At 40.5% G+C, this 24527-nt stretch overlaps 1 protein-coding gene and 1 pseudogene across 3 annotated transcripts in view; both read right to left on the bottom strand.

Moving 5' to 3' along the window:
* Window positions 1-3254: 3254 nt before the first annotated feature.
* Window positions 3255-24527, bottom strand: part of ZNF621 (zinc finger protein 621) — a 33056-nt gene continuing 11783 nt past the window's right edge. Inside the window, exons 5-6 of one of the 3 annotated variants that reach the window (XM_058555618.1) lie at window positions 24159-24273; window positions 3859-3923 (exon numbers count right to left, since the gene is read on the bottom strand). In XM_058555618.1, the coding sequence (XP_058411601.1) occupies window positions 24191-24273 (83 nt within the window). In that variant the 3' untranslated portion in view covers window positions 3859-3923; window positions 24159-24190. Of the gene's footprint in view, window positions 3924-21292; window positions 24274-24527 lie in introns of those variants that run through there. The other 2 variants (XM_058555619.1, XM_058555614.1) reach the window with 2 other exon arrangements.
* Window positions 10294-11260, bottom strand: LOC131411313 (transmembrane protein 134-like; annotated as a pseudogene).

Here is a 24527-nt window from a genome sequence, read left to right as displayed (position 1 = left end):
CCGACCCCACCGGAGAGGTAGGTGGACTTGGATAAATCATCCAGGTGCCCCAAATCCACCTGTGCTGTCTGTGCAAGGGACACAGGATAAGACCCATCCTTGACATCGCATCACATCGTGGTGAATGTGCTAAACACACATGATATTTCTCTGCAAAAAGCCAAGAAATAAGCCAAGAGAATTTCTACACATTTTTAAGAAAAGGGTAGCAATCCTTGTGCCTGCTTTTCCCTGCCTTGTAGATGCTAGTTTCTCTGCCTGGGGCTCTTCTCCCCACTCCTTCTGGCTAACTCCTTCATACACCCATCACCTCCTCCAGAAAGTCCTCCCTCCGCCCACCCCCAGGCTGAACTGGGTACCTTCACTTCTGGGCTTCCACAACATACTGCTATGGCTCTCATCACACTTTGTTGTGACCATTTGTTCCTTGTCTCTTCCCCCGACTAAACTGTGTGCTTGTTTTTTTGGCAGGGAAAGATTCGCCCTGAGCTAACATCTGTTGCCAATCTTCCTCTTTTTTTTTTTTTTCCTCCCTAAAGCCCCAGTACGTGGTTGTATATCCTAGTTGTAAGTCCTACTAGTTCCTCTCTATGAGCTCCACCACAGAATGGCAACTGACAGATGGGTGGTGTGGTTCCGTGACCGGGAGACGAACCCGGGCGGCCAAGGCAGTGAGAGCCACGAACTTGAACCACTAGGCCATCAGGACTGGCTCTAAACCATGTGCTCTTTGAGGGCACAGACTGTCTTTTTTACTCATGTATCACTGCTGCCCAGCAGAGTCCAGTATACAGTAGGCTCTCATCCTTCTTTGTCTTGGATGACTGAACAAGTGAACTAGACAAACAAATGCTACTCTGGGGCCATGAGGATGTTCTCCTCTGTATTCCTCCAGGGGCCCTGTTGTAGATCTGCAATCCACCTGGATCTGTGTGTGTGTGTGTGTGTGTGAGGAAGAGGTAAAGATAGACTTTTTTCCATATAGATATGCAGTTGACCCAACACTTCTATTAAAAAGACCATCCTGTCCCCACTACACTGCAGTGTCATCTTTGTCATAAATCAGGTGACTGGATATGAGTGGGTCAGTTTCTGGACTTTCTATTCTCGTCCATTGGTCAGTTCATCACCCAGCTTCCTGAGGCAAAGACCCTGTTGCAGACTTACTCTATGCAAATAAACAACAAAACTTTAAGCCAATAACAACTTTAAGCATTGCCATGCCCACTTGAGAGCCTGAGCGGTGGACAGGGCCAGAGGAAGTAGCCAGGCTGTGAGCTGAGGCTGCCGGCAGGGAGCTGCAGATAAGCAGGAAGCCGGGGAGCCCGCTCAAGGAAGGGCCGGTTACAGCCAATCTGAGAATCTGTGCACCTCATGGGACCAAACAAGGGGTGGACTGTCCCTGTAACAAGAGCAGAAGGAAAAAGGCAAGCCAGGACACCAAGGCAGAAGGAGCCTAGGCATCGTCTGAAGTCCCTGACAGCAGCCAAGGGAACATGTGCACCACCCTGGGCTGAATTCCCTGGTACCTACTGCTGTGGCATCTGCCTCTCAGCCCTGCAGGTAGTTCTTAGGGAAGCTCCCCTACCGAGAAGCTCCGGGCATCAAGAGCCTTCTGCCAGCTGGGGCTGGAAAGACCGTAGAGAACTGGGGGGAGAGAAATGTTGAGAAATGCCCCAGTTCCTCTTTGCCCTCAGTCGGGAAACTCAAATGAGTGAAGAGGCCATAGGTGGGGACAGTGCGGACCTGAATGGCAAGTGGCCCTCCTACAGGGGCGGCTGCTGCTCAGTCAAGTGCTGCCACAGGGAACGGGGCCCAGAGTTGCCAGCGCCTTCAGTTTTCCAAGAGAAGCTGCAAATCCAAACTTGCATGCGAGATTTTTAAGTATTGGCAGCTAATTTTTTTAAATTGTAAACACTGTGAGCAACATAAAACACATATACAGGTCAAATCTGATGGCATCTGATTTAGTATCTGATCGGTATCTGATTGCTATCTTAGAAATCAGGGGAGAAAGAAACAAATTATTTTACCCTTGAGTCCTGGGTATTGTTCAGATATTAGGAGCAGAGTGTAGAGGGGGGGCGTCCCCTCTACACTCAGAAAATTTATTGTGAAAATGAGAAAAAAGAAACATGGCCTCCTACTGGGTTACTTTTCCAAGTATAATTGCATTTTAATAATCTGAGGCTAATTCTGAAGGTAATAACTGTTTGGTTCTCACATTGAGTTTGTGTTGATTATTTTGGAAAACGTGTTGAAGCTTATTTTATTTTCCAATCTTGTACTACTTTAGTGAAAATTCATTACCAATAGAGCTTTCTGAGCCGGAAAGAAAGAAATTGAAAATACGCATCTGTATATAAAGTAAACAGACGTGCTAAATAAATTCTTTTTCCATGAGGTACCTGGCCCATACTGATGAAATAAAAAAAAAAGGAATATTTCAGCTTTAGAAATAGAACAAAAAACTACGGAAAAAGTAAATGAAACAATATTATTTCAAGGATCATTTGGGACAACTGTGGTGTAGGGGGAAAGCATTAGGTGTAGAATCATAAGATCTGGCTTACTTCCAGATTCTGCCCTTTCGGGTAAATTACTTAACCTCTGGATGATAGGATTATATATCTCTGCCCTGTTGGAGTCATTCCTTTGGGCAATAAAAGTGTGAAGTGAATATGTTACACCTAGGTGAAGTTTCAAGAGCCTGTGCAAGCTTTGCTATGCTTTCTTTTCCTTCTGAGGGATCAGCAACATTCCAGGTGGTGGATACTCTGTCACCCATAGTTCTATAACAAAAACAACAATGATGCAGAACAGAGTCCCAGAGCAACCTACAGTGGATATGTATATGAGCAAGAAATAAACCTTTATTGTTCTAGGCCACTGAAAGATGATGGGCTGCTTGTTACTGCAGCACAGCCTAGACCATCTCAGCTGATATCAGTCTGTAAGCCTCAGATTCCTTATCTTAAAATGAAATTTACAAATACCTACCTTAGAGCACAGTGGTGCATGTTATCTTACCCAGCAATGTGTACACTGAATTACTTATTTTTCTACATATACCACATACCTTATGTCCTCTATTCCACATTATGTATTTTTCATATAATATTATGTTGATATTTTTGTTATATTATGAGTTTCCTGAAGACAGGAATCCTGTCTTTTCATCTGTATATCTCAAATAACAATAAAAAATTAAGCCAACAAACAAGATATACTTCTCTTGGAAGGAAAACAAAATTTGAACAGGTTGCATAAATGGTTAAAATATATTTATTCCTCATTAGTCATCAAGTAAATGCAAATTAAAAACCACAATGAGGTATCATTTCATGCCCATTAGAACGGAAAATCAAAAAGACTGGCAAGGCAAAATGTTGTCAAGTAAGTGGAACTCGCATACGCTGCTCGTGGGAGTGTGAAAATACACAACCGCATGAAAAACAGTTTGGCAATTTCTTCAAATTTAAATGTAAACCTACCATACGATCCAGTCATTCCACTTACAGATATGTACCCAAGAGAAATAAAAACATATGCCCAATGAATTAGTTATCTATCGCTGGGTAACGTTACCACAAACTTAGCAGTTTAAACAGCACATATTTATCGTCTCACGGTTTCTGTGAGTCAGGAGTCTGGACACAGCTTAGCTGGGTCCTCTGATTCAGCATCTCTCACAAGACTGCCATCAAGGCCAGGGCTGGGGTCTCATCTGAGGCTTGACAGGGAAGGAACCACTTCACAGCTCACACGGTTGTTGGCAGGATTCGCTTCGTTGCAGGCCCTCGACTGAGGGCCTCAATTTCTTGCTGGCTATTGGCCAGAAGCTGCCGTCAATTCCTTGCCATGTGAGCCTCTCCATAGGGCAGCTTACGTCATCAAAGCCAGCAAGACAGCCAATAAGTCCCCTAGCAAGATGGAAGATACAATCTTATGTAACATAATCACAGAAGTGACATCCCCTCACCTTTGCCAGATTCTGTTGGTTAGAAGCAAGTCACAGGTCCTGCCATACTCAAGGGGAGGAGATGATGCAAGGGCATGAACACCAGGAGGCAGGATTGTTGGGAGCCATCCTAGAGCCTTCTGCTACACTCATGCAGACTCATACACGAATGTTTGTAGCAGCTTTATTCAAAGTAGTCCAAAACTGGAAACAACCCAAATGCCCATCAACAGGTGAATGGACAAACCAATTGTGTGATATACAATGGAATACTATTCAGCTACAAAAGGGAATGGATTATAAATACACACAATAACGTGAATGGATCTCACAGACTTGACGATAAGTGTAAAAACAGAAAAAGCCAGACACAAAAGCACTCGTATTGTATTCATACAATGTTCAAGAACAGGCAAAACTAATCTACGGTGACAGAAATCAGAAGAGTGGCTGCCTCTAGGTGGTGGGTATTGACTGGAAGAGGACATGAGGGAACATTCTGGGGTGATGGAAATGTTCCAAAGCTTTTTTTGATGGTGGTACATGGGTGTATACAATTGTCAAAACTCACCAAATGATTAGCATATGTGCATTACATTGTATGCTAATTATGTTTCAATAAGAACTAGGCTTAGTCTCTTGCCATCATAATAATTATTTTTTTAGCTTGAAGAATAAGAATTCTTCAAGCTAAAAAACTAGAACAATTCTAATTTTTAAATTTTTCCTTCTATTGAGAGGAGAAAATGATACAATACATAATAGCAAAGGAAAAAAATGTTAGGAGAACAGAAACTCACAAAGATATTTTGCAATATAATCTATAAACCTTTTTGAATATTATTGAAAGATAATAGCCAAAGGGGAAGGCTCTGCTCAAAGATGGCCCTAAAAGTGTGTGGCTTTTTATTATTATTACTATTACTATTATTAAATACAGAGCACAAATAGCATTTCAAATTGGTATGGGCTTTTGCACCCAAAGCAAAACATTATTTAAGGCAGCATAAGAAAGACATCCTAAGCTCATCTTCCTGCTACAGAAAAAGACAGCATTTGGTGGGGGCTGGAAAGAGTCCAATCGCTGAACGGCCCAACCGCAGCGCAGAACTGCAGCCCAGCTTGAAGGGCCAGATGCGAAGGGAGACCAAAATGAAAGCTATCAACAGAATAAAAGAACACACAGGCAGGAAAACAGCAGGAGGGCTGCAGACATAGAGGCAAGCACAGGGAAGTATACCAAGAACACGAAATGTGCTGTTACTGATTTGCATGTTGCATTGGGCCAACACACACCATTTTTGGAATAGAAAATTTAAATTGAAAGAATTTTTCTTTTAATGAACAAGAAAAGACAGTATGCAGGCAGATTCACGATAACCTGGGAATGAGACCAACCTCTTCTAGTCAAAATTAAATCCCAACAAAAAAGAGGAGGTGGGTATGTGAATAGAGACTCATTTTAAACAAAGAGAAGAAAAGGTGTTTTGGGTTGAGAGATATTGTGTGTCCTAAGGCAGGCTAGTTGAATTTTTAAGCATAATAAACACACTTAAGGGGAATAAATGCTTCTTATGGTGTATGGTTCAGTGGCTGGAAATCCAAGAATAAAAGGCAGAAGGAATAGAAAACAAGGTATTTTGCCATCTAAGGTCATTGACATTGTCATTCATTTATTCCATATACACTTAGCAAGCCCCAAGCCCCAGTGTTTGAGACCCAACCTGGACCACAGGATGACATTATCCTCCCCCTGCCCTCCTTCTTGTGCCTTTCTCTTCCCCAATACTCCGCTTAGGGTTCATAAATACTTTCCTTCCACTGCACACCCCTCTGCCATGCGCAAGCCCCCAATCCCTTGTGTTCCTGACCCAGCCTGGACCACAACCCCCAACATCCCCACCAGACAGAGGATCAGAATTATATCAGAGCATGTGTGCTGATTTCTTTTAGACAATCTTTCTTTTAGATAATCTTTTAGATTATCTTTTAGAGTTACCTACTGAAATATTTATGAGTGGAATGATATGATGTCTGGAATTTGCTTCAAAATAATATTGGGGAATATTACACAGCAATTAAAGAAAACAAATTACCACTACATGGATGAATCTCACAGTCAATATTGAGTCAAGAAACTAGACCCCAAAAGAGTACATAACAAACTAGAAGAGTATGATCCCCTTTATATGAGGACCAAAAGCAGGCAAAACCAACCTTTTGAGATACGTTAGAATAGTGGATACCTAGCAGGGAAAGATGCTGATGGAAATCAGAATACCTGCCTCTGGGTGGTGGGTATTGACAGGAAGGGAGCAGGAGGGAAACTTCTGGAATGACTGAAACGTTCTTTATCTTATTTTGGTGATGGTACATGGTATATAGTCATCAAAACTCATCAAATGCTCAAGATATGTGCATTTCATTATATATTAATTACATTTCAATAAAAACTAGGTTTAGTCTCTTGCCATCATAGTAATTATTTTTTTAGCTTGAAGAACACTTATTCTGGTCATCAGTTTTCTTTATGACTAATGCTATGAAGACTATCATACATAAATCTTCGTGCAAGCTCATAAGCATTAGTTCTCCTTGCCAGGGAAGAAATGTATGAAAATAACAGTACTGTTATTTAGCTGTAAGAATAATTCCATCCTGGAGCCACAGATACTTAGAAAATCCCAGCAGGACTTGTCACAGACAAATCACCCCATTTGGGATCTTCTTTCTGAATGACCATTTTTTAGTATGATGTATGTCAAGGAGCCATACCACACAGAACCAATGAATATAAAGCAAATGTTCTCATTTGAGAGGAGTAAATGCACCATATGCAGTGAGCTGGAGAAAGCCCAAACCCAGCTGTCCCAGTGAAGCCAGGGACCTCTCTGCCTTCTACTGCCAGGCATTGGGGGGGCACCGGGGTGGGTGTGACCAGCACACTCCCCTTACAAGTCTAAGGATTCTTCATGACGAAGTGAAGCTTCTCCCTAAGAAAGACCTCAGCCTTGGAAACTAAGTACATGTCAAAAATAAACATTCAGTAACTCTACAGAGGGATGAAGGGTCTTCCTGGTCCTAAGAATAACGGTGAGTCATCTAGACAGTCATCCTCGTCAAGTGTACCTGCCTCTGGTGAGCAGGACAATCACGACCTGAGGACTTAGAGGATCCAGTCTCAGCCTGAATTTATTCTTTCTTTCCCTGGTGTTGTTTATAGCTCTGTTTAAAAATATCTGGCAGCTTTCACCTGATTGGTTTGTTTATCAGCCTACTGAATAAACAGTCTGGAATTTGCTGGCATCTTGCAGCCATTTCATCTGCCAAGGATAATTTAGTAGAAGTACAAAACTTGATTCAGGTTCTGTATTATGCTCCACCGATCATACAGATAGATACATATTATCTATATTTTAAAATTAGGGTGATGATTCAGGCAAGAATAGGTGAGAGTTTGATAAGGAACAGGATATTTAAATAAACACAAAATATCTCCCACAACAGTACTTATTAACTACAACGGGAAAAATAGTAACTTAACAGTGGAAAAACCTGATGGACACCTTAACCAAATGATCAACATTCATATCATCAATAATGAAATCAACCCACAATGCATGCCTCATGATAAGATGCACCTAGAAGGACACGATATCACTTCTGGGATATTCTGGCCAAAATGCATAATCTGAATCTAACAAGAAGAAAATGTCAGACAAACTGAAGTTAGACAATGTCAAAGTCATGAAAGACAAAGAAAGGATGAGAAAGTGTTCCAAATTAAAGGACCCTAGAAAGACATGAAAACTAAATACAATGTGTGATCCTAGATTAGAAATAAAAGTAGCTATAAACAATATTAATTGGATAATTGGTCAAATTGCTATGTAGACTATAAATTAGAAAATAGTATTGGATCAATGTTAAATTTCCTGAATTTGATAACTGTGCTGAGGTTACATAAGAAAATGTTCTTATTCTTTGATATACCCACGGAAGTATTTAGGGATGAAGGGACACGATGTCTGCAACTTACTCTCAAATGGGTCAGAAAAAAAAAAGTGTGTGTACATATGGATGTGTGTGTACATATGGATGTGTGTGTGTGTATATATGTACACACACATCGAGAGAGAGAGAGGAACCAAATATGGAAACTGTTAACAATTGGTGCATCTGTGAAACTTTTTTCCAATAAGGTGAAAATGAGGGTGGAGATATAACCAGGGCTCAGTCCCCTCACTGGATACTAGCATCCCAGTTGACCCCAATAGGAACAAATTGAGCTATTTTGGGGGTGTATATGTTTCCAGCTAGATGAACTGAAATGACTCAAATCATCTTTGTGTTTTCCCTTTTTTTCCATGACTAATGCTGTGCTCTCTCACATGACAATACCACGTTTTCTTGGAAATGTCACTTGTTTAAAATCTAAGGCACAGGTAAAATAGTGATAAACAATGCCTAATTTTGTCCCCCTCCCTACTAACAAGGAAAGACTAAACTTGCTGCTTCTCACATTGTTCGCTTCCCTTTTGCTAATGACAAACATTTATCTACCAATATACATTTGCTTAATGTTTTAAGATCATTTTTGCTGCATGTCCTTAAAGTAATCCTATGATTATGAGAGTAGTTTCTTCAATTTATAAATAAACTAGGATTTGTAGATATTATTTGTCTATATTTTAATATGTACTGAGACCTGTTTTACAATTTATAGCTCATGAATCACTACATATTTACTGCTCAGCCTTCTGGTGACATTAAGCTACAGCTTGAATTATGATGAAGGCAATAACTATTTATATAAAGATACTTTAGTAATTTATTGATTCAAAAAGCACTTATTGGGGCTGGCCCAAGTGGCATAGCGGTTAAGAGCACGCGCTCCGCTGCTGGCAGCCCGGGTTGGGATCCCAGGCGCGCACCAATGCACCGCTTGTCAGGCCACGCTGTGGCGGCATCCCATGTAAAGTAGAGGAAGATGGGCATGGATGTTAGCCCAGGGCCAGTCTTCCTCAGCAAAAAGAGGAAGATGGGCATGGATGTTAGCTCAGAGCTGATCTTCCTCACAAAAAAAAAAAAGTACTTATTGAAAGCCTTCTACAAGTCAAGCACTCTGTCAGTTATTTGGAATCAGACAGCTATATGAATTAGATATGTCAGCCAATCATAGATTACTTACTCTTTTCTTATACTGAAAAAAAAGAACTATGATGGCTACAAGTTCAAATGAGAACCAACAATTGATGCCTCTTGATCACCATCTTTCAGCACCAAGATCACAGAGATCTATCTTATCATTCAGTTTTGGTTTCCACACGAAGAGAGTTAGACAGCCAGATAAAAGTCCAACAGCCCCACATCCATGAACCAGAATGTTCCATAAAGGTATCAGTGTATCAGCCCAGAATGAACCATAAATGTATCAAATCCCAGCCTTGGACAATCCATGTTCAAGATAACACAAGACATCAGGTTCCCAGCTCTTGGTTTCTAAATATCATTCCCCACAGCAAGGCTCCTTGGAGAAATGATTGATTCCAGGGCTGAGGCTGGGAACTACCAGCTAAGCATGGACATCATGTTGTACCAGAAAGCAAAAAAATGCTCAAAGACTAATGGGGACATGGCCAAAGGACAGGGGAGCCACAATGAAAGGGCTCCCATTGGCCAAATTGGGGACAATTTAAGAATAACAAGAATGACTGAAATTGATTATAACACATTGAATAATAATTTTTTTAAAAAACCATGAGTCCACAATGATACTCAAAGTGGAAGGGGATAAAACAATCATCTTTGCAGAAGAATACTGGCTAATAAATGTAGAAGAAATAATAGAATTGGAAGAGCACTCTCTTGCCATCCTCAACGATCAATTCAAGCAAAAATTATTACTGGATACTGAAACCATTAGACAAAAGGTTGCTGGGGAATCAGAAATGAGCATGATGCTAAAGTATCACACCATAAACTGCACAGTGATTTCAAGAGAAAAATGTACCTAACAGCCGAAAGATCTAGGAGTCACAGGTGATCAAACTTGGCATCATTAATAGCAGGACATCTTGGCATTAAGTGCCTCCTGAAATGCGGTATGAAAGATACAACATCATCACGAAGTATTATTGACAGAAATGTTTACCAGGACCTAATCAAACCTCTAGACAAACGTCCAGGATCCAGGAGATACAGAGAAAAGAGGAACAAGTAAGGCAATCCCCAGAGGATGTGACCAAATAAATCAAGACTGACGGATATTTTACAAGACAATTCCTTTTTTTGGGGGGGGGGGGGGATTAACTATCCTTTTATTAGCACAAAACACCACCAACACAGCAGCCACAGGGCCCAAGAATAAGTCAAGCCTCAGAGCAAATGAGGGGCAACTTTCCCGGCCCCAGATAGTGGGCCCAGGGCCTGCGTGTCCCAAACTTCCTAAGCAAACTCCTGAGGGGGCTGGGGGTTCAAGGATCCTAGAGGGGCTTTTCCCTTGAGATGAGGGAAATGGAGGGGTCATGGGTCCAAAGAATGCTCCCTGTGGACATGTGGAGGCCACACGGGGCCATTCAGAGCCAACCCTGGATCCTGGCTGGTGCCCATGCCCAGCATTCTTGCCAATGGCTCATTTTTCAAAGTAGGGAAGGTAGAAGAACTAGAAGCCCCAGTGGTCCTTGAGTACATGGTAGACTCCTGGGACCAACAACCTAGGTCAGGAAAGCCTATCCTGAAGAAGATGGTGCTGGAGACACGTAGAGAGGGGCCACTTCCAGTCCCACCCTGATCAGGATCAGCACTCTCACTTGCTGTGTGACCTGTGTAAGACAGGGAAAATAAACCTGCCCTGCACCTGGCTCAAAGTAGACAGAATAAATGGTAGCTGTTACTCTTCTGTTCCCCAGCCCTAGCAGCAGGAGCAAGAAGGAGGCCAGCACTGGCAGTTCTTCTGCATCAAAGGGTGTTGAATCCAGCTGCGGCAGGCATTGTAGGAGCACTATGTACTGTTGCTGATAGTGCTAAATAACCATTGAGAGCTACAGATGGATGTTCAGCTGGAATCTGGTGCTGATTCCCCCGTCTGGCTCCGGAGAGGCCTGAGCTCCATCCTCATCATTCTCCAGGTTCTGGTAGCACAGTCAGGACCCAGTGTCCTCATCGGCCATCTCAAACTGGGCCTGCACTAGAAGTGCAGTGGCCAGAAGTGGGCAACCCCACTGAACCCAGGGCCCGCATCCTCAGGGACAGCTCAAAAGTGTCATCAATGCTGCACTGGAGCCAGGTGGCACACATGGTCCCGGACCACTCAGGGGCCCTGCGTGCCGCCATCTGCACCTGCCTGCCCCGAATCACTGTGGCCACACCCCACACCAAGATAACTCTTTACAAAGTCAATATGACCAAGACTTCCAAAATGATGGAGTGGTACACAAAACATAAAAACAATGAAAAAAATGATCAAAATTGATTTTTTCAGAACTCTGGAAAATAACCAAAGGCTTACAACAACCAGAAGAGCATTTATTCAAAAAAACCACTGAAACTCAGTAACAACAATGGGATTTGTGTGTTTTAACTTAGCCTATTCCCATCCCCTTCTCCCCAGCTTCACTGTAGCTTTGAAAACCAGCAGCCTTGCAGCCATTAGAGGGGGCAGACCAGGTCTGGAGCTCTTCAAAAAGTCCCATCCCCAGAACAGTGTCACCATTTCACCTATCTCACAGCTCCCTGGAAAAGATCCATTCAAAAGCTATTGTCATTATTTGACCTGACTCAGAACTCACTCCAGGGGAAAAGCCCTATCCCCAGGGCATTTGGCAAGAACAGTCAGTGTCAATTTTTAACATCACCGTTACCTAGGGCTGCAATACTAATTGGGGAAAACAAGTGCCCAACCAAAAATTTAACAGGAAGATCTGGGAAATGAGATGCCCACATGGGCTTTGAGAAATTCTAATATATTTCTAGAGACCTATAAGTCTGTGCACACATGCCATACTGGGTGCATGACTAGGAAAGATCTCAGAGGGCTCCAGCCACTCACTTCTGACTGATCTTGAGGCCCTGTGCAAGCAAGACGTACAGGCTAAGGCAGGCTGGTAAACTGCCTGAGCAATGGAGGCATAATCCAACACACACAGAGCACCCTTGGCAAAAGATGGAATACTTGCTAGCTCAGGCATTTAAGAAAATTTTTGACCAATCATCTGTTGACCACTAGCTAACTGAGCAGAGACTGTAGTGACTGCACACTACAGGGAATACAGACCTTACAGAATTAGCCCAGGAAAGTCAGTAAACAGTTAGCAACAACAATAAACCGTTGGGAGGAGGGAATCTAATTTCCAGAGTTGACTAATTATATTATCTAAAATGTCCAGTTTTCAACAACAAAAAAAATATGAGACATGCTAAGAAACAGGAAAGGATGGCCTATACACAGGGGAAAAAGCAGTCTATACAATCAATCCCTGATTGATCCCAGATGTTGGACTTATTAGACAAAGATTTTACATCAGCTATCATAAATACATTTAAAGAGCTAAGAAAAATGTGTCTAAAGAATTAAGGGAAAGTATGACAATAATATCCAACCAAACAGAGAATACTGATGAAGAGAGAAATAATAAAGAATAATCAAATAAAAATTATGGAGTTGAAAATTGCAATAACTGAAATGAAAATTTCAGTAGAGGCTCCACAGCATATTTAAGCTGACAGAAGACAGAAACAGTGAACTTGAACAGAGAGTATTCAGTCTGAGGAACAGAAAGACAAAAAAATGAAGAAAAATGGACAGAGCCTCAAGACAGCTGTGGGACACCATTAAGCATATCAATATACATATAATGAGAGTCCCAGAAGGACAGAATAGAGAGAAAAAGAGAGGTGAAAACTTCAAGAAATAATGGCCAAAAACTTCCCAAATTTTTTAGAAAACATTAATCTACATGTCTAAAAAGCTCAATGAACTCCACGAAGGATAAACCCCAAGATATCCACCCCTAGACATATCATAGTTAAAACTTAAGAAGTCAAAGACAAAGAAAGAATCTTGAAAGAAGCAAAAGGAAAAACAACTCATTGTGTACAAGAGATCCTCAATAAGATTAACAGCTGACTTCTCACTAGAAACCATGAAGGCTAGAAGGAGGGATGGCATATTAAAGTGCTCAAAGAAAGACTGTCAAATAAGCATTCTATCTCCAGCAAAAAAGCCATCAAAAAAGGAGAAATTAAGACACTCTTAGATGAATAAGAGCAGAGAGACTTTGTTACTAACAGATAAGTCCTACAAGAAATACTAAAGAAATCTTTCAGGCTGGAAAGAATGGACACTGGAAGATAACTCAAAGCTACATCAAGAAATTAAGAGTATTGCTAAAAATATATACATGAGCAAATATAAAACAGGATACAAAAGTATTTTTGCAATTCTTTTCTTCTCCTAAATGATTTAAAAGACAACTGCATAAAATAATTATAAAACTCTGTTAATGAAATTACCATGTAGAAAAACGTAATTTGTATGACAATAATAGCACAAAGGATGCGAGAGGGAATGGAGCAATATTGGAGCAAATTTTCTTTATACTGTTGAAATTAAGCTAGATTTAATTTGAACTAGACTAGCGTAGGGAAGCACCACTTTATCTTAGAATAGGTTTGTCCCTAAGGAACAGTTATCATTTTACATTCATGTCTGCTGATATTCCCCGGAGGTCTCTGCCAGCCTGTTTCTCAATATCTCCATAATGGACCCAAAAAAATCAAACAGAATGAGCATGCACTCATTTAGGGGGGAAATATGTTGTAAAGAACATGATAAATCAGTCAAGGACAAAGCAGAAAACATCATGCAAAGGCTCATTCGATGGATTTTAGCAGAGTTTACTGCAGCATCTGGTATATCGTAGATGTTGCAAGGTGATTAAGAAAGTGGCTTGTGACTTGTTTTCCTGGTTTTGCTCCTGTCAATCATCAAGAAGTGAACATTATTTTTTTACCTCTGCCAGGAGAGTAGCCAGATATCTCAGATACTAAAATCTGGATTTTTTGCTCCCTCTGGGGGCAGTTAATAAGTGTTTGTGTTTCTAAAAAAAAAAAGAAGAGGAAGAAACTGCTAATTGGAGGCTAGTGACATGAAAACAATCCCTAAAAACAAGCATTTGTTGTTAAAAGTATAAGTTTATTGAGGGAATTAACTAGACTGGGGAGAAGATGCATTGCAGACTTTGTGCTTTTCTGTTCGGGGAGGGGAATCTACAACAAAGATACTTGTTCCCCCAGGACTGGGAAGAGAAGTGGGAGGGATGGGGGCATGAGTCATGCATATTCAGAGAGTTTGAGGTGGCAGGATTCCAGATGAGTTGTCCACTAGCACTTGGGAAGACACAGCTGTAATCCCTGAAGTGTGATAATCTCTGGGGATGGCACCTAGTAATCTGTTTAAGAAGTCTTCCAGAAAATCCTTAAGCACACTCAAATTTGAGAAGCACTAGTCTATAATATGATCCCATTTGGGTTTTAAAAAATTGTATGTGTGTGTATGTGTATACAAATACATACATATATATAGAAAAAGTCATATATACATACACACACATACACACATATAAACATATGCAAAAAAACAGAATAATGTACACTCTATTCAGAGTAACATCTGGATGAAGGATTCAGATGAAGAGGACAATTTTTTTTTTTACTTTTATTATTTTTATACTATTTTTTTTACTTTTATTATTTTTGTTGATTTTATCTTTTAAAGATATTTCCAAAAGAAAATATAAGGTGTAGTGTGATCAGAGCTCAACCTCTCTGGGTCTCTCTGGGCTCTGCCCTCTGCCATCTTATCTGGCTCCCCTCAGGCTCACAAGATTGCTGCAGGAGCTCTGAATACCACATCCAGACATGACATCTTTTGCAAGAGTGAAAAATTTACTCCTTGAAGCCCTCAGAAGCCCTCCTTCGAGTGTCATTGGCCACAACTGCAGCACATTGCCATGCCCTAGCTGGTAAGAAAGGGGTAGGAGCTCAGCATGATTGACTTGGACCAAGCAGTGTTTACCCCTTGGAGACGCTGTCTGCTATATATGGCCAATGGAGGGAGGGAATGCTGAACAAATCTAGGTAGAAGGAAGAAAGAGATTGGATGTTTGTAGGCAACCAACTGTAGCTGCCACATGTGCTTATACTGCTTTTCATGGAGTTATTAATTTTAGATAGAATCTGTTGAGTTCTGGTTGTAATTGTTGAGGATATATCATTTTTACACCTCACTGCACTCCATCATTCTCCCAATATATCACAAGTTTTGGTCATAAAAAATGAAGTTTTTACACTATCATGACTGTAAATATTGTTACTTGATAAGCCAAGTTGTGTTTTATGATTACATTTTCTTTCTTATTCAACCTTTTGCTTTTCCTGTACTTCATAGTTGCTTGATTTTTTTTGGAATTTCCTTTGTTTTGTATGACCCCTTACTAACTTCTTCCAAATTCCCCCACAGATCTGTGAAAAAATTAATAATATTTTTCCCAAACACTCAAATACTTCAAGTAATCTATCTGGTCCACCCACCACCACCACCACCACCACCACCCTGCCCCCAGAGATCTCTCTTCCACAACCCCTTATCCTTCTCTTCCAATCTGGACTGGTTGCTGTCTTATCCCAGAATACTGCTGCCTTCTTGGGACTTCCTTTCTCCTTCTCCTATGCTGGATACCCAATTTCCTGGATCTTCTGTATTTTTTTCTGGGTTACTTCCTCATTTTTCTGAAGTATACATATTCTTATAAAATGATGGTTAAATTGTTTAGTCCTTGAATGTCTGAAAATATGTTTATATTACTTTTTATATTTTTTTGGAAATAATTTCAAACTTATAGAAGAGTTGTAAGAATAAGGATAGTACATGAAACCCATGTTACCTTTTACCCAGATTCATCTTTTATTAACATTTTGCTCCATTTTCTTTAGCACTTGCTTTTTCCTCTTTCTCTCTCTCAGGTAAGTGGATGGATGGATGAATGGATGGTCATTTTTTTCTGAAGTATTTAAGAGTAAGTTGCATACATCATGGCCCTTTATCCATAAATACTTCAGTATATATATTTCCTTAGAATAAAATATTCTCTTAATAACAATACTGTTATCAGCTTTAGTAAATTTAATATTGATCCAATATTTTTATCTAATTTATTGTCTGGATTTTAATGTTGTAAATTGGCCCAATAATGTCTTTTTGTGTGTGTGTGTGAGGAAGATCAGCCCTGAGCTAACATCCACGCCAATCCTCCTCTTTTTGCTGAGGAAGACCGGCCCTGAGCTAACATCTATTGCCAATCCTCCTCCTTTTATTTTTTTCCCCCTTTTCTCCCCAAAGCCCCAGTAGATAGTTGTATGCCATAGTTGCACATCCTTCTAGTTGCTGTATGTGGGAAGCCACCTCGGCATGGCCGGAGAAGCGATGCATCGGTGCACGCTCGGGATCCGAACCCGGGCTGCCAATAGCGGAACGCATGCACTTAACCACTAAGCCAAGGGGCCAGCCCCCGAATAACGTCTTTTATAGCAGTTTATTTTTCCTCTGATAGAGGATCCCGTCAGATGAAGTATTGTATATAGTTGTCATGTCTCTTTAGTCACCCTTAATCTGGAATATTTTCTCAGTCATCATTTATTATGACATTTACATTTTTTAAGAATACAGAAACTCCTTTTTGCATAGAATGTACTCCTTTTGGGGTTTGTCTGGTGCTTCCTTGTGGTTAGATTCAGGATATTCATCCCTCACAAGAATACTTATAAAGTGATGTGCCTTTCTCAGGTCATCACATATGGAGGACACATTTTCCATCTGCCACTCATTGATGGTGTTAATTTTGATCATCCAATCAAGGTGTTGTACAATTTCCAGATAGTTACTGTGCTTTCTCTTGCAACTAATAAGCTTTACATGGATAGAAACTTTAAGACTATACCAATATTCTGATCCTCGTTAAATTTCTCCCTATATTGAGCATCCACTGGTGATTCTTACCTGAACTTATCTTTATTATAATGGTCCCAAAATGATGATTTTCCAACTTAGCACTCCCAGTACATTACCAGTTAGCACTTGCCATTGTATTGGCCTTAATTTACTTTTGAGGAATAGTTTGGCTAGGAATGGAATTCTAGATTGAAAATAATTTTCTTCAGAATTTTGAAGGCATTGCTCCACTATCTTGGAGCATCCCATGTTGCTATTGAGAAGTCTGTTATCATTCTGATTCCAGTTCCTTGCTGTACGACCTGTTCCCCATCCCCACTCACCTCCAGGAGCTCTTAGGATCTTTTCTTTATCCTTAGTGTTATGACAGTTTATAATGATATGCCTGAATTTAGAATATTTTTTGTCCTTTTTTTCCTGGAGACCTCTCAGTTTTTCATCCTCCTATTCCAATTCAAACTGGTTGTTGCTAGGACAGGTGTACAACTGTCTTCTCATTCCTTCACTATTCTACAAATATTGGATGCTCCATTTCCTGAACTCCAAATCTTTCTCTTTTTTGGTTTATTCCCTCATTTTGCTGAATCACACATCCTCTGGTAATATCTCTCAAGCATATGGTTAAGAGAAAAAAAGCAATTATCAAAAGGACAAAAAATAACAAGCATTGGCAAGGATGTGGAGAAAAGGGAACACTTATGCACTGTTCGCGGGAATGTAAATTGGTGCAGCCACTATGGAAAATAGTACAGAAGTTCCTCAAAAATTTAAAAATAGAACTACCACATGATCCAGCAATTCCACTTCTTGGTATTATCTGAAGAAAACAAAAACACTAACCCGAAAAGATATATGCATCCCTACATTCATTGTAGCATTATTTACAATAGCCAAGACATAGAAACAACCTAAGTGTCCATCAATGGGTGAATGGATAAAGAAAATGTGGCATACATATACAATGGACTATTATTCAGCCATAAAAAAGAATGAGATCTTGCCATTTGTGGCAACATGGACGGACCTTGAGGGCATTATGCTAAGTGAAATAAGTCAGATAGAGAAAGACAAACACCATATGATCTCACTTATATGTGGAATCTAAAAAAAAAAACAACAAGGTCATAGATAGAGAGAACAGATTGACGGTTGCCAGAGGTAGGGGATAGGAGGTGGGCAGAATGGGTGAAGGGAGTCAAAAGGTACAAAACTCCAGTTATAAAATAAATAAGTCATGGGAACGCTGGCCCGGTGGTATAGTGGTTAAGTTCGCATGCTCTGCTTCAGCGGCCCAGGGTTCCCAGGTTCGGATCCTGGGCACGGACCTACGCACTGCTCATCAAGCCATGCTGCAGCAGCAGCCCATTTATCAAGTAGAGGAAGATTGGCACAGATGTTAGCTCAGCGACAATCTTCCTCAAGCAAAAAGAGGAGGATTGGCAACAGATGTTAGCTCAGGGCCAATCTTCCTCACCAAAAAAATAAAAAGTAAAAATAAATAAATAAGTAATGAGGATATAATGTACAGCATGACAAGTATAGTTAATAATACTGTATTGCATATTTAAAAGTTGCCAAGAGAGTAAAAACAAGTTCTCATCACTAGAAAAAAAAATTCTGTAACTATGTATGGTAACAGATTGTTAACTAGACTTATTGTAGTGATTTCTCAATACATACAAATATCAAAACATTATGTTATACACTTGAAACTAATATAATGTTGTATGTCAATTATACCTCAATAAAAATTAAATAAAACTCTTTTTTAAAAAACGGAAGTTGCTAAATAACAAGAAAGACTAACTAATGACTCACAGAGACTAACAGAGAATCACTGTCCACGGCTGCACATGGCATAAGTGTCTCCAGCATCCCTGGGACAACAGCACCTATGTCGACTTTTTTAAACATGTAAAGTAACGCCACTTATTATTTATGGATTAACTCTGGAAAAATAATGAAAGAGGGAAATAAGGAGGAGAAGAACAAAAGGGACCCTTATTTTATCAGAAATATTCTTTAATTTTCAAAAAAATATGTAGAAATAAACTAAAAAAATAATAAATCATGACTGTATCAGTCATGTATACACTAGGTGTTCATCAAAGCATTTCAAAGAGATTCAAAATGGAAATGTCCTACATGTTTGATAATAGACTGGTGACATAAAGAATATAAATCCATGCAATGTAACATTATGCAGCTATTAAACATATTATGCATTACTTGCTGACTAGCACATGTGCAGGATATTCTGCTAACTGAAAAAAAGAGTCTATGATAGAATATGCATATTATACTTTGTGTGTGCATGCATACGTGTAAAGGTATGTGTGAGTGTGTGTATGTTTGTGTGTACACCAAAGTATTAAAAGTGGTGAAATTCCGGGGCCAGCCCAGTGGTGTAGTCAAGTTCACACACTCTGCTTCGGCGGCCCAAGGTTCGCAGGTTCAGATCCCGGGCGCGGACTGATGCACCACTCATCAAGCCATGCTGTGGTGGCGTCCCACATACAAGATAGAGGAGGATGGGCACAGATGTTAGATCAGGGCAGATCTTTCTCAGCAAAAAGAGGAAGATTGGCAACAGATGTTAGCTCAGGGCCAGTCTTCCTCACCAAAAAAACAAAAAAAAAGTAGTGAAATTCAGCCCTAGGTACTTTTCAAGGTAAAACTTTTGCTCTACGCATGTATTTCTTTCATAACTAGAAAATCAATTTTTAAATTAAATTTAAAAGCCACTGTATATGGTCAAAAGGTTAACAGTGGACAATCTATGCAAACAATGTAGACACCTCAATTGGTCATAAAACAATTAGGCATCTTGTTTATGGAAAATGAGAGATCTGAGAAGTACAAGAAAATTGCCCTGTTCCCAGCACACAGTGGCTGTAAAGAGAACCTCCCTTCTCAGGAACAGGCACAATTCGCCTTCAGTTTTCTGCTGCCTATACATTTGAGACTCATTGTTTACACTTTTACAATCGAATGGACATCACTCCTTCCATAATTAACCAACCTGCTAGCAGTCCCTGAAGAACAAATTACAACTAAACTGCTAAGATTGCCTGCAAAACAACGGCAAGGAAAAATATCTACCCATATAAGTAATTACTTGATACATTGAAAACGCCTGCTATATTTGAGACTGTTTTTCTTAGAAAGCTACCATCAGAGCTGAAAGTGGGCATCAAAATACTTCCGTTCTGTCTCCAATCACTGTGACCTTGAGCAAGGTCCTTTACCATCTCTGGAGTTCCATTTCTTTTTAAACATACCTGAGATAGAAAATCTAACTTGCAATGTATTGTGCTTAAATATTAAATGGTAAACAGTACCAGGAAAGTATATATTTTTATCATTATTAAAACCCAAGGTATCCTTGTCGAGGTAGCCAAGTGGAGTACATTGAAAATTTTGGCCAATTGAAATTTCCTGTAACCCCACAAATCCATTGTAACTAGTAAGTGGATCAGTAGAAATGAAATGATAACACTGATTACTGATTCACTTAAGAGAAAGATTTAGCCAGCCATACAATCGGGCTTCATGCAATAAAAGTTAATGTTTTCTTCAAGCAATATATTTAATCATCTGGCTTTTACAACAATATGATTTTTAGATTAAAGCAAGTTATATAACTTCTTTCTGGACAGCCATGAAATAAGATATTAGTACTGATCTACTTATAGGGATGTTAAGAGACCACACTTTGTCAAGTACTTTGAGAATCATTAATTCAAGATATTTTAGAAACAAAACATCTGACTACTATTGTTTGTTTTTAGACCAGAAATAAGTGGCAAAAGTGGACGGTGTTGCACAATTGGTGGGCAGCATTTGGGATTGGGTTCCTGGCATTTGGAACAGAATGAGATAAGCAATAAGAGGAGAAGAAAAGAGGTAGGAGAGGGACAGAAATATCCTTTATATTTTCTCAGCCTATGCCAGTGATGCATGATCTCTCTATACTTCATTTCTCTATAATTGTGTTTTATATGTGTACAATGTCGTATAAAATGTATATATTCCTAAATAGTATATTGTTGTTTTAGATTTTTTCAACTTATACAAATAATTTTACAGTGTATCTCTATTTTTTTATAACTTGGGTTTTTTTGGTTTTTATTTTGTTTTGTTCTGTTTTTGATGATCATGATATTTAATACCTGGGTGCACAAAATCTCCCACCTTGGTCTTTGAAATTGTCTGAGCTATCCCTTGTTCTTCTATATAAATTTTAAGATCAGTTTGTCAGGTCACACACAGACACAAATCTCTTCAGAATTTTGATTGTAACTGTTTTTTTTGTGTGTGTGTGTGAGGAGATCAGCCCTGTGCTAACAATCCTCCTCTTTCTTTGCTGAGGAAGACTGGCCCTGGGCTAACATCCGTACCCATCTTCCTTCACTTTATATGGGACGCCGCCACAGCATGGCTTGCCAAGCAGTGCATCGGTGCGCGCCCAGGATCCGAACCAGCGAACCCCAGGCCGCGGCATTGGAGCGCGCGCACTTAACCGCTTGCACCACCAGCCAGCCCCTGGAATTACTTTTAATTTATAAATTGATTTGGCAAAATTTGAATTCTTGAGGATATTGCTCTTCCCTACCCATGAACATAGTGTATCCTTCTGTCATTTAGGCCATCTTTCATGCCTGCAATGGATAACTGATACTTTATAGCTGCCCAAAATATTTTGAAAATCCTTTCCCCATTTTAGGACTTCTCCACATTATAAATCTTACTTTCCCAGGTCGAATCCAAAAAAGATTTCCCAAAAGCCCTTGTTACTTAGATGTACACACATAACCTACTTCCACTGAGCAGGTATACCCTTGCAGAAGATGGAAGTAAAGATCATGAGACCCTACAGTCTCCTACCAAAATGGTTGTGGGGGTATTTGCTTTTTCTCCACAATACGTAGCACACCTCCTAGTGGTCCAGTCCCTCTCTTCAATGGGCGTGGCAGTCCATCAGCAGGCACCAGCAGCTGCTGGGTTTCCACTGGAATGATTTGGTACTGTCATTGGTCATTTTTCTTGGCTTCTGCCTGTGGCATCCCGACTTGGTTCCCCTGTGGAAGTTTTGTAAGCTAATAGTATGTAGCAAATGCCTTTCTGCTTAAACTAGTTAAAGTGAGTTCTGTCGTCTGCAACTAAACACTGGCTGACACAGAATTAGGAAGCAGAAGTGTGTTACTGAATGTGATAGAATCTTAAAAAGGTGGAACTGCCTTAGTGGAAGTGATTGAGAATATGGTGATGGAAGATCCGATATTGCAAGCTGAAAAGCAGATAGGCAAGACAGGTGCCCACAGCAATTCTGGGCCCAACACAGCTCCTTGTGTCTTCTCATTCTGGCACCTGGGCTGAGGGCACAGTCGCTCTCTGGAGCTTGCTGTTCTGCCGGCAGGGGGCAGAAACAATCATCAGCTGAGCATGAAGACTGAGGAGGGGGTGTCGGAGGCTCAAGAAGAGTTTTAAGAAGGTAAAGAGTAGTGGTCTAGGAAAGTAGGAGAGTGAAGTGGACCCCAGAATTGTAGTACAACTGTCAGGAAGCATTAAGAGCCTACCTGAAGTCACTGGTCATGAATTGAAAGTCAGTCGATTCAGCATGGCAGTGTGTTTTTTCCTGATGACTTTTGTAGCACAGGTGCAGGCACAGAGAAGGCAAAGAATTGTATTTACTCAGAGGTAGGCTTTTGCCATGTGAGTGTGACAAAGCGAGAGAAGGAGAAGGGAGTTAAGGGCGATTATAAAGGAATTGTTATAATAATTGACTGCAGATTTGAGTGAAAAAGAAAGGACAAGCATAACCGAGCTGGAGGACAGGGAAGTGAAGGGCAGTGAAAAAGGAGGAACAATGGAAGTTGAAGGATTATTAGCATGAGGATTCTAAAGGGAATAAATTGGAAATATAGGTAATAGAGCAAGATATTTAAAGTGCTGAGATTACAGAGGGGATACAAGGTCTAGGATGTCATCAAAGGGGCGGTTGAGGTAACACAAAGGATAAGAAAGGAAATGATAGGGTGAGGTATTGGAAGGATCATCTACTGAAATCACCAAGAATTAAGACAAGAATAATGTTGAAGAGAGTGACAGTAGGGCAGAAGCTAAAATCTTCAAGGAATGAGGGAGTGTGACCCAGAGGCCCAGCAGCACTGCCTGATGACATGTGATTCAGAGGTGGAGGTTTTCAGTAAAGAGGAGGGGTGAAGAACGATCTGGAACTGGCAAAGAGAAACAAAGAGGATCCAGGATATCTGATGTTAGGAATGCAGAAGAAAAATAACCACCTTTTCAGAGGGTGCTGGGGAAGCAGTATCGTCACAGGACAGGCAGGTTTTGATTAGAAGGAGGAGGTAAGGTTCAAAGATGTTCGGCACACGGGGAACTTTGCTACCAATGGATTGTTAGCTTCAGCGGGCAGAATGAAGTTATCAGGAGCTGAAGAGACAGAAAGTGAAATGTACAGACATAAAGGATTAAACTTGCAGGAGCTGGGGATTATCCTGGGAGTTCAGGGCTCTTTGTGGGGACTGAATTAAACAAAGTGCACGCTGAGAAAGTTCCGATAGTCTCCAGACTGCTAATGGTAGGAAGGCTGAGATTGGAGGACCGTAGGAGAGGTATGGGTCTGGAGTCCCTCCCTTCATTCCCGCCAGCAGAGGAAGGGAGGCCTGAGGCCGGGGAGTGCTTGCGGCTCCCTCAACACCTCAACACCGCTGATGAAGGCTTGGAGCCCCAGGCTTCAACTCTGGGAAATCTCCCTGAATTATTTACGATTTCTTTCTCTCCAACTTCTCCATTCTTCTCTCTCAAAATGCCTATTTAACTGTTAGGTCACCTTTTTTTGCTACTTTGACCTCTTTTTGTTATACTTTCGGGGTGATTCCCTTGACTTTATTTTCCAATGCTTACATTGATTGTCTCATTTCAGATAACAACTTTTAGTTTTCCAGAGTTATTTTTTGTTCTCTGAATTTTCCTTTTTTATAGCAACCTATTGTTTCAGGGATGCAAACATCTTCCCTAACCTTAGGATAAGTTTTCTTCTCCCTGCGTAGTCTGCTTCACCTGGGCCTTCCTGTTGCCTTGCTTCAGCCATTTTCATATTCTTGGCTATCAGTTTATGTGTAAGAACGAAGCAGTAAAAAGCTGGCTAGGAGGTCTACATACATAGTTGGAAGTTCTCCGTGGAGCCATTTCATTCAGGAATCTGAGATGCCAGTATCATTGGTCTTTTCTCTTGACTTCACCAGAGTTCCCAAAGCAAGTTCTTCTGATTTCTGGCCTAGAAGGTACACAAGTCTTACTGGCAGCGTTCTGGATAGAAGTAGGGGTAGAAGGCTAAAGGGTGAAAGATCTCATGTTCAGGGTGGTACCCTGACCTCCAAAATTCCTGCTTTGCTGCACCAGAGCATAGGGGGTTAGAAGGGTGACCTGAGAATCTAAGCGATTCTTAAACACTTTTAGCCAATTCTCCTGTTCTTAGTCCCACCAGCATCCCTGATACCTGGTTTCACTAAGCCCTTTTGGGAATTCTGC

Source organism: Diceros bicornis, chromosome 2, assembly GCF_020826845.1.
Source record: "Diceros bicornis minor isolate mBicDic1 chromosome 2, mDicBic1.mat.cur, whole genome shotgun sequence".
NCBI lineage: Eukaryota > Metazoa > Chordata > Mammalia > Perissodactyla > Rhinocerotidae > Diceros > Diceros bicornis.
This window is presented reverse-complemented; position numbering and strand designations above follow the sequence as displayed.